The sequence below is a fragment of the Gopherus evgoodei genome, chromosome 3 (assembly GCF_007399415.2).
Source record: "Gopherus evgoodei ecotype Sinaloan lineage chromosome 3, rGopEvg1_v1.p, whole genome shotgun sequence".
Lineage (NCBI taxonomy): Eukaryota > Metazoa > Chordata > Testudines > Testudinidae > Gopherus > Gopherus evgoodei.
The window spans coordinates 110952193-110963585 of record NC_044324.1 but is presented as its reverse complement, the minus strand read 5'-3'; the positions used below and the strand labels follow the sequence as shown (position 1 = coordinate 110963585).

Sequence of the window (11393 nt, the reverse complement as noted above, 5' to 3'; positions counted from 1 at the left end):
GTAGAGCATGGTTTCAAAAGTCTTAAAAAAGCAACATTCAGATGTGGAAACTACAGAACCTGAACCACCAAAAAAGAAAATCAACCTTTTGCTGGTGGTATCTGACTCAGATGATGAAAATAAATATGCGTTAGTCCACTCTGCTTTGGATTGTTATTGAGCAGAAGTCCTTATTAGCATGGACAGATGTCCCCTGGAGTGGTGGTTGAAGCATGAAGGGAGATATGAATCTTTAGCGCACCTGACACACAAATATTTTGCAATGCCGGCTATAACAGTGCCATGAGAACTTTCAGGGGACATTGTAAACAAGAAGCAGTCAGCATTATATCCTGCAAATTGTAACCAAACGTATTTGTCTGAGCAATTGGCTGAAGTATGACTGAGTGGACTTGTAAGCTCTAAAGTTTTCCATTGTTTTATTTTTGAATGCAGTTTTTGCACATATTTCTACATTTGTAAGTTCAACTTTCATGATAAAGAGATTGCACTACAGTACTTGTATTAGGTAAATTGAAAAATGCTATTTCTTTTGGTTTTTACAGTTCAAATGCTTGTAATAAAAAAGCACTGTACAGTTTTATTCTGTGTTGTAATTGAAATCAATATAGTTGAAAACATCAAAAATTATATAATAAATGGTATTCTATTATTGTTTAACAGCGTGATTAATTGCAATAATTTTTTTTAATTGCTTGACAGCCCTAGTAAAATTCACCCGTGCACAGAGGGGAAGCACAAGGCCTGTGCACCAGTTAAAAATCTCATTGAAACTCTCAGAGGCTTGAACTGTGGTGAATTTCACTCATTTATACTATATTCCAGGGTTAGGGAATGGCTGGGGCAATTCCTCCCTTGTTTTTTCACCTGTCCAATCCTACTGTGCTCAATGGGGTTAACTTACTAGGGTGTAACTGAGGACAGAATGTGGCCATTAGGACTGTGCTGTGGACTTGATCGAATGCCCACTGATGTCAAGGGGAGTCTTTCCATTGAGTTCAGTGAGCTTTGGATCAGAGCCTATGTCAATTGGTCCTGAAGGTATAGTATCGGATTTTTCATTACAAAGTAATCATTGCTTCATATCATGGGTGCTAGAACTCAGGGTGCTCCTACACCCCCTGGCTTGAAGTGGGTTCCATCATATACAGGGTTTAAAGTTTAATTCAATGGCTCTCAGCACCCCCACTATACAAATTGTTCCAGCACCCCTCTTGCATATAGGAAAAAAATAATGCAAATCTATAAACAAAGCTTACTGCTAGTTCTGTTTCAAAGTAGCAGCCGTGTTAGTCTGTATCCGCAAAAGAACAGGAGTACTTGTGGTACCTTAGAGACTAACAAATTTATTTCAACATGAGCTTTCGTGAGCTACAGCTCACTTCTTCAGATGCATAGAATGGAACACACAGACAGGAGATATTTATACATAAGAGAACATGAAAAGGTGGAAGTATGCATACCAACAGGAAGGGTCTAATCAACTGAGATGAGCAAGGAGAAAAAAACCTTTTGAAGTGATAATTAAGATGACCCATAGAAGATGTGAGGAGAACTTAACATAGGGAAATAGATTCAATTAGTGTAATGACCCAACCATTCCCAGTCTCTGTTTAAGCCTGAGTTAATTGTATCTAATTTGCATATTAATTCGAGTTCAGCAGTCTCTCCTTGGAGTCTGTTTTTGAAGTTTTTTTGAACCACTCAGTGACAGACTTGAAGGTGGCAATTTTGCAACAAAAAAACTTCAAAAAGAGACTCCAAAGAGAGACTGTTGAACTCAAATTAATATGCAAATTAGATACAATTAACTCAGGCTTAAACAGAGACTGGGAATGGTTGGGTCATTACACTAATTGAATCTATTTCCCTATGTTAAGTTCACCTCACACCTTCTATGGGTCATCTCAATTATCACTTCAAAAGGTTTTTTTTCCTCCTGCTGATGATAGCTCATCTCAGTTGATTAGACCCTTCCTGTTGGTATGCATACTTTCACCTTTTCATGTTCTCTATATGTACAAATATCTCCTTTCTGTGTGTTCCATTCTATGCATCCAAAGAAGTGAGCTGTCGCTCATGAAAGCTCAGGCTGAAATAAATTTGTTAGTCTCTAAGGTGCCACAAGTACTCCTGTTCTTTTTGCTAGTTCTGTATAATTTATCAGCCTTTTAGCCAAGAATTTCAAACCTACTAAATGGATTTTAAAGGCTAATTTCAACCATCCAGGTTGGAATATTTTGGCATTACTATATTGTTTATATATTCACACACAATCTACCTATAGATCCTAGACACAGGGGTAAATAAAACCACCATTAAAATTCAGGGCTGAGAAGAGGGAGGAGAAGCCAGTACAAATTACCAGAGCCTGGTGGTCTGGAAGGGGGCGACTTCCCTGGCTTCGTCGGCCCTGTTTAGCTGGTCCACCCTTGCTGGGGGTCCTGAAAAAAATTTTCACCGAAGCCCGAACCCACTCTTGGCTGCCCTGTTAAAATCAAAAGTTTCACTGAACTAAACTGCAAGATTTGTCCAGCTATGCAGCCCACTAAAGTTGTTGAACTACAGTACCAGTTTCCAGATCCCAGGGATGAAGGCACTGGCTTTGGGTAGGAAGGAAGGAAGAGAAAGAAGGAAAAACCATCCCACAGACTTTCCACCAAATCAGTCCAAACTCCAGACATGTCTTGAGTTATACATGACTAGACTCACTTATTGAATTTAGTAGTGAGGAAAATCTTCCCCATAACTGTCTCTGTAAACAGCAAGGAATGTTCATTTTCAGAAGGTCTATGGACCAGACAGAGAACTAAAAGGTTGATAACAAAAATCTTGGAAAAAAAATACTGTTAGGACAACTGTCAACACAGTTTCTGTGCACTGGGTGTACCAGGGACTGTGGGTTGGAGCTGTCAGAATTGGCTCCATGGTAGCTGAGGACTCTCCTACAGCAAGGGATCGGTAGGAGGTTTGCACTGCCAGTGGAGTGGAGCAGGGATGAGACTCTAGCTCTTTACTCATAATAGGTCAAATTTTGCAATCCATTATTTCTGTGCAACCCCATTGACTTCAACCCTAGTGACTCCACTGTGCTGTATAAAAGCCTCTTTGTAGGGGTTTAACTAGTGTAGAATGAATAATGAGGGTAGGGGGAGGGAATGGAATTCCACACCTATTCATTCAGAATAATCCTTAACTCTCATACAATGCTTTTCATCAGTAAATCTCCAAGTGAGTCACAATATTTAATATATTTATCCTCCCATCACCTGCATACGGTAGGGAAGTGTTATTATCCCCATAGACAGGGAACTGAGGCATGGAGTGCCTACGTGACTTTCCCAAGGTCACATAAGAAGCCTATGGCACAGCAGGAAATGGAATCTGGGTCTAAGTCCTAGGCCAGTGTCCTAGCCCCTGGACTAGAAGATTCAGCTTGCATGTGCTCAGGACCCTATCATGTTTGCTTTCTGAGACCATATGAGCAGTCAGGCTCTCTTAGCACACACTCATGTGAAAAGTTATTTTTAAACTCAAATAACGCAGTGTGAGTTCAGAACTGCATGTTTGATTGTAATACTCAACATTCATGTGCTGCTGGTTAGTTACGGAAGTTTTCCTTTCCTGAATCATAGCACTTATGACAGGTGTCACATTCCCATTCCTAGACCTAGATTCCTTGACAAATGAAATATGTACAGCGGAAGAAGTTTATCCACACTGACTCTCTCTCTCTCTCTCTTTCAGTCTTGAAATTGGGGCCTGATACGCTGAGCAGATGAATGCCCCCTCAGTGATGCAGAAGCCTCTGAAGAGGACATTTCTAGGCATGAGATGGAAGTTCAAATAATCGGCCTCTGCTGAAACTGCCATCAAAGGTGCCAGCTGTGATACGGATACCTTACAACCCGGTATCCAACCCTTACAACTAAGGTCACTAGCTTCTTTCACACATACCACCAAACAGTCATCAGCTGGCAACTCTCATGCTGAGGATAAATCACAAAAGCATTATCTGTTTGAAAACTAAGTATCCACTGTGCAGGTCTGTGTGTTTTAAAAGACATTCACGGGTTAGATAATTTTTTTTTTTAAGTCTGAGATTTTCAGGAATAACAGATACTACAAATATGTGTCAAAGTCTGAGCAATCTTTGAAAAACATAGTTTGGCCAGTTATGAACATATAGATACAGATTTTTAAAGTGTCCATGCTTTGTGCATAATTGTACCTAAAAATAGATTTATTCTCACTTTTGAAATTAATTTTGATTTAGCATGAGTAATTTGCATGCCTACATCATTTTAATAGAATATGAATGTCCATTGACTACGTTAGGAGTGAGATTAGGGTAAATCTCACTCTATGTCGAACATGAAGTTGCGTGCTCAGAAAGACGGTTCTGCCACCAGGAGTGGCGTGGTGTTTTTATTCACTTGCGTGGATACAGAAGAAGATGTGGGTGCCCAAATGTCGCAGAGTGAAATATAATTATATGTTAAAGAAGATAGCTTTGTGGTCTGACCACACATTCAAATCCCAGCAGGTTTGACTCAGACCTTCATCCTTGTGGAAAAGCAGAAATTAAATACCACCGAGCTTGTTTATGTGTAAGTTTGGGCCTCTCAGAAGAGGCCTTAAAACAAAGTCCTACTTGTTCTGTGTATACTTGAAAGTTGGTTTTAAAATAGACATTGCAACTTGGAGACTCAGTTACAGGCTCCAGTATTGATAATCATGACTGACTGCTTGATTGTGCCTACAAATCAGACAGCTGGTCATCTACCTGCCATTATTTATACCTACAATTACCTGTACATGCAGCTGGGATCTCAACCCCACCCCCCCATGTAATTGTCACACAGAACATTTGTAACAGCAGAGATTGGGAGCCTTGGTCATTTCCACTACTGTACTCTAGCTGGCTGCATTTCCAAGGCACCATATATGCAGTATGCATTTTGACTCTTGGTTTCCTTCATAATGAAAGCCACTATATAAGTGTAAGATATATTACCTGTTTTTCCACATTACTGCCTGTTTTGTGCTCCCAACTCATGCTTAATTATTTGAGAATAGCGCAAAAGTATTTTAGGTATTGCCAAGCATTTGGAGGGAGCTGCGAATACTCGAAATGTCCACACACAATACCTGTGGCTTTTCCAAGGGTGCCCATCTCCTCCAGCATAAAATGGTCACAAAGGGTACATCTACACTGTGATACAAGACCCACGGCATGGCTGCAGCTGGCCTGGGTCAGCTGACTTGGTCTTGCAGGATTCGGGTTGCTGGGCTATAAAATTGCAGTGTACATGTTTTGGTTCAGACTGAGGTCCAGGCTCTGAGGTCCAGCAGTGGGAGTGGGCCTCAGAGCCAGGGCTCCAACCTGAGCCCACATATCCATACTGCAATTGTATAGCCCCACAAGCCTGAGCCAGCTGATCGAGACCCTGTTTTTTGGGGTATTTTTTTAATCACAGTGCAGACTTACCCTGGTATAACCAGCTCTTTGGGTATATAATAAAGACCATTTATTTGAATTTTGGAGCAGATATTTTTTCCTTGAAGTGCTGAAGTGAGGCATTTAATCATATGACAAAATAGCAGCTGCTACATATTAAAAAGATATTCAAGTCAACTGAATTCATAGAAGAAGAAAGTAAAGATAACAGAGCATCACAGAATGGTGTTAGAAAACTGCAGATTTACTGACATATACAAGTGGAAAAACAGTCTATCAAACTGGTTTTCCCTTGATCTTCATTATAGAAATATTCTTTCTTATGATTGGCAATATCAGGGTCTCTATAGCACAACCATTTTATGTGGTAAACCTACAACATAGATCATTTAAAGTTTTTAAGAGACTCAAGAATATAAAATTTGGTGTATATTAAAAGGCTGGCTCAGAAAGGCAGATTTGACTTATCTTGAATTGCTCTTATCCAGTTTGCACAAACCAAATCAAAGCTAATGTGGGGGAGAGGCCTCAATTTTGATGCAAAATTAATACATTTATTATAACAATAAAAAATTAAGTTGTTCTAAAGTTGTTTGCACTTTTACTGAATATAAAGATTAGCTACACGAATGCCATAGCCAGGATGATTGGATATATAACAATATTTATGTTTAGCTAGTAGTTACAAAATGTTAAGCGAATCAAAGAAATTTAGAAGGTTTCCATTTCTATCTTCTATGAACAAGTAAATCAAGCATGTAAACATTCATGTTTTAGAAAGAAACATGAGTATGAAAGGAATGTAGGGTGTGTGATCAGTGCAACAAATCTAGGCAAAGTGGGTTCCACCAACACCCACCCTCTTGCAAGAAAACCTACTATTATACTAGAGAAAAACTTTTGTTTATTTCTTAAATGTTATCATGACAAAACTCTGTGAAATGCATATTTGTAAATATGTAGCTAAATGCAAAATCCCTAATGTCTTTGCTATGTAAACAGTAAAAATGTTTTTGTGTTCCACCATGGAATCTAATGACCTAGCTAAACTAAGCTGTGAAAAAAGCCACTTAAGTATAGAATCTTTATATTAATGGGGAATTAATTAGTTACTGACAGTGCACCAGCAAGTCCTCACCTAATTCAGGAAGACAAGAAAATCATCATCCCAAAAATTAACATCAACAGCTTAAGCTAAGCTAAAATCAACAACTTTCTAAAAGTTATTTAATTTTAGTTCTCAAAACAGTCTTAAAAAATTCTTATAAAGATCAGGAGTGTTTAGCCTTTTTTGAAAACAGAATTTCATTTCCTGTCAAATTTTAGTAAAATTGCAACAATATCTCAGAGAATGAATTGAATAAAAAAATAAGAGTAAAAGCTAGCTTTGAAAGTAATGCCACAAAAAGCACAAAGGCAAGTAAAGAAAGGTTGCATATGCATTAAAACAGGACCTGGAAGTGTCACCTAATGCCTGGCCTGCACAAAAAAGTGAGGTTGACCCAGCTATGTTACTCAGGAGTGTGAAAAATCCATATCCCTGAGAGATGTAGTTAAATCAACCTAACCCCTGGTATAGACAAGTCTAGGTCAATGAAAGAATTCTTCTGTCAACCTAGCTACTGCCTCTTGGGGAGGTGAATTACCTCCACCTACAGGAGAAGCCCTCAGGGCTGCAGCTGTAACATTTCCAGTTTAGACAAGCCCTAAGCCAACACTGAAGGCATGAGACCAATGAAAGGATGACAACAACCAACTCTGAATGTAAACAAACCCAAAAGAGGTGTTTCCCGCCCCCTCCTCCCTCATAATTCATTAACATAGGAAGGAGAAGAATATAGAAACACTGAAGGATACAACCCCCACCCCTACCTTGCTCAAACAGCACTCCACAAGCCAGCCACCACAGAGAGATAAGAAGACTTAAGAAGAAACCTACTCAAGGAAAACCACCCGCAAAGGCTTGAAAATCAATTGGTGAGAGGAAGTTCACTAAAATATGCCAAGGAATTAGGTTTAAAACTCTTCTAATGATTTTGTTGGAATATTGAAATGCTGTTGTAACTAAGGCCATGTCTATACTGCACTTCCATCATGAAAACTTTCGTCACTTAGGGGTGTGAAAAAAATGACAAAAGTTCTAATGACGAAAAGTGCTGTAGTGGACAGCGCTTCGTCAGCAGGAGGTGCTGTCCTGTTGACGAAGTTACTGCCACTCGTTTGGGGGTGGTTTTATTTTGTCACTGAGAGAGAGAGCCCTCCCAGCAACAAAGAGCAGCTACACTGCTTACTTTACAAGCGTAGCGGCACTGCTGCGCCATTGTAACGTGCACAGTGTCAACATAGCCTTAAAAAGCTATCAGCTTCTCCAGTTAATCATCAGGTGGTTAGACCAGGTATTCCTGGAGAGGAGACAGGGGCTAAACAGAAAAATAGTGGGATGTATGTGGATTCAAGTTTCTTCATATCCGTAATTGGCCTGTTTTCAGACAGCTCCTTAAATGGCGTCTTCTAAGTAACTAATTTAACTATCTTCAGTTTCATAGGACCTAGTTAAAAGAGTTTATAGTTAGGCAAAGTATGTAGTTTAGATTATTATTAATAAATACTAGACAAGCTTCACTTCCCTTAAATTCTTTTGCCAATACATGACCAGTTTTAAGTATCTAGTAAGATACTAAAATGAATTCATAATAATTTGACGAAATGGTAAGTTAAGACCAAAGAGAAAAGTGCCCCCCGGAGATGATTCACGCTCTGGAGTGTAATCTCCATTAAAAGCTCTCCCCAGAGAGACATACAGAAGAAGAAATTGTAATGGAGGTAAACAGTTGATCATTTGTGTTGTTTAATGTTTTCTTTTCCTTTCTTTAATAAAAAACCATAGCCTTGGTTAATAACTATGATTATTTTGCTTGGTCTTGATCACGGTGTCCTGTAAGGTATGTAAAAGAACCACTGGCAAAATACTGAAAATTTGAGAAAAAGCAAATAAAATTATGTTTCTTATATTACAAGTTTGTTTTCTTGATCAATTGAAAAGCTGCAGTAGGTTTTTCTTTGCAGGAAACATTGATTTACTTTGGATTTATTTGTCCAAGTTACTGACACATGCTTAGTTAATAATAGTCTCAAATGTCGGCAAAAATGTCTTTAGCTGTAAAATTTCAGAGAGAGGCTGATCTCTGTCCTGGTAAAAGTCAAGCCCAGTTACAAGTTCCACATCTCGAACACGTGCTGCATGAGCCTGAACTCTTTCTTCAACCCACTGGGACTCTGGTTGCCCATCCTGCCAAAGCAAAATGAGCACAGTTCAAACCACTGGTTATTCCTTCACATGTTACCAAACAACAGAATAGTCTTGTATGACATAAGGGCCTTCACTTGAAAAAGCTCTTTCCACTCTCTTCCTGGAGCTCGTCCAGACTAGGGGAGGAAAATCGATCTTAGATACGCAACTTCACGTAGCTGAAGTCGAATATCTAAGATCGAATTACTCACCCGTCCAGATGGCGCGGGATCGATGTCCGGGGCTCTCCGTGTCGATTCCGGAACTCCGTTGGGGTTGATGGAGTTCCGGAATCGATATAAGCGCGCTCGGGGATCGATATTTCGCGTCTAGATTAGACGCGATATATCGATCCCCGAGCAATCAATTTTGACCCGCCGATACGGCGGAGTAGTCTGGACGTGGGCCTGGGCATCTCTGTAGTCTAGCATTTGGGTGCCTGGTTTGAATTGGATCAAGTGGTTGTTTTCTCTCCTTCTTGATATCAATTTACTCTACTGAACAGATATTGCTGTTTCCAATTAGTTACACTCCACTTAATTGATTATTTTGGCTGAATAGGGAAATGAATGTATACTATAACTCCAGTACTAGAGCCATCTTTTGGGAGAGAATTGTATGCAAACAGAAGTGACAGACAAGTAAATGCTGCTGATAAATGGTTTCTTGACGTTTCAATGGCCTTTTAACTACAAAATATAGTGGAATTGCATTTCCACTTGCACTTACAAATCAGTATAGTCTTATCTACTGTCTACATTAAGTACTGCCCCTCCCCAAATAAAAGAAAACTAAAATATAAAGAGCAATGGTCCAAAACACTATGATGTTTGTACTATTACTCTAGAGTTTTTTTCATAAAAGGATGGTAACTTATTTTTCCATTATCATCTCCTTTTACTATGTACTGTAAGTGTATCACTAAACATCAAGGCTATTGGTTATTAATTTCAATCTCAAAAGAAGCATTGATGTAAAAGTACACTATCTGATGTCAGCCCAAGACAAATAAGGAGTAATATTTTCCATAGCTATGCTGAAGGGAGTAACCCTGCTAATGCTGTTACACCACTAAAATGGTCTAAAAACAAGTTTTATTCTTCAAAAAGCTGCAGTGATCCCACCCTGCACACAGAGAGAGAGCTGATCTATGTCACGTCTAATCTGCAGCTCTTCCCAGCCCTGCTACATACTCCCCACTGCCAACTGCTGAATGATAACTGCTCTGAGTTCATCAAGCCCACAAGATCCTTCCTTTTTTCCTGCATGGCTGACTAGCTGCTTCTCCACTTAGCTGTCTCACTCTCTTCAGTCTGCCTCACCTGATCCACACCCTGCTGCCCCAGCTTCTCACCTGCCCAGTAATCTTTACAGCTGCTACCACTCACCTGACAACACGAACAAGCCCCTCACAAGCTGCCACTAGTTCCAGCCTTCACTCATGACTGTTTTTTGTTTAAATCAAGAATGACTGAGTTAAATACACCAGAATCTAAAGACTTCCCCCAGAAACAATTCTGTAGGAATCACAGGTCATGCACACACCAGGTGCAGAGACATGCACAAAACCATACTTACAGCACAGCTTTCACTGTTGTCAGGTCGATGAGGAATGATAAAAGATGAAACGTCCAAAGAGCCCACACAGTTCAATGGTGTATTGGACTGGTTCTTACAGCTGGTCAGCATCACAAAGTAGTGGGTTGGGACAGGGATTTGTGTGTTGTTTATATGTCTATAAAAGAACGTTAATTAAGGGGTAAGTTTGATCATCAAGGGCATAAAACAGGAGTGGGCAAACTTTTTGGCCCAAGGGCCACATCTGGGTATGGAAATCATATGGTGGGCCAGGAATGCTAATGAAATTGGGGATTGGGGTGTGGGAGGAGGTGAGGCCTCCATCTGGGGGTGCTGGCTTTGGAGTGAGGCCAGAAATGAGGAGTTCAGGGTGTGGGAGGGGGCTCTGGGCTGGGGTAGGGGGTTATGGTGCATGGGGGTGAAGGCTCGGCTGGGGATGAGGGCTCTGGAGTGGGGTTGGGGATGAGGGGTTGGGGTGCGGGAGGGGTTTGGGGTGCAGGGTCCTGGCGGCGCTTACCTCAAGCAGCTCCCAGAAGCAGAAGCAGCAACATGTCCCTCCTCTAGCTCCTATGCAGCAGCGTGGCCAGGAGGCTCTGCGCACTGCCCCATCCGCAGACGTCGCCCCTGCAGCTCCCAGTGGCTGCAGTTCCTGGCCAATAGGAGCTGCAGGGATGACGCTTGGGTCTGGGGCAGCATTCAGAGCCCCCTGGCTGCCCCTACGCATAGGAGCCAGAGGGGAGTCACGTGGAGCCATGTCATGCATGGAGCTGGGTAAGCCTCCAACCCCATTCCCTGTATGGAGCACCAGAGTGGGGCAAGCCCTGGGCCTCGCTCCCTGGCGAGTGCTCGAGGGCTGGATTAAAATGTCTGAAGGGCTGGATTCAGCTCCTGGGCTGTAGTTTGTCCACCCCAGCATAAAAGATAATATACTGTACAAGCACTGAAGTCAGTGGGACTGTATTTGTATATATACACATCAATGCAGAATTTCACCTTTTTAAAAATAAATTGAAAACAGCCTTTTATATAAATATATCTCTAGTGTGACTGAATATCTGTATAAAG

General features: G+C 40.8%; 1 protein-coding gene across 5 annotated transcripts in view; it reads right to left on the bottom strand.

Annotated features, from left to right (window-relative positions):
* Positions 1 to 3316: 3316 nt before the first annotated feature.
* The window catches only part of ENPP3 (ectonucleotide pyrophosphatase/phosphodiesterase 3), a 94964-nt gene continuing 86887 nt past the window's right edge, over positions 3317 to 11393 (bottom strand). For 4 of the 5 annotated variants that reach the window (XM_030556322.1, XM_030556321.1, XM_030556320.1 and 1 more), the window contains 2 exons: positions 10329 to 10485; positions 3317 to 8750 (listed from right to left, as the gene is read on the bottom strand). In XM_030556322.1, the coding sequence (XP_030412182.1) occupies positions 8577 to 8750; positions 10329 to 10485 (331 nt within the window). In that variant the 3' untranslated portion in view covers positions 3317 to 8576. Of the gene's footprint in view, positions 8751 to 10328; positions 10486 to 11393 lie in introns of those variants that run through there. The other variant, XM_030556323.1, reaches the window with a different exon arrangement.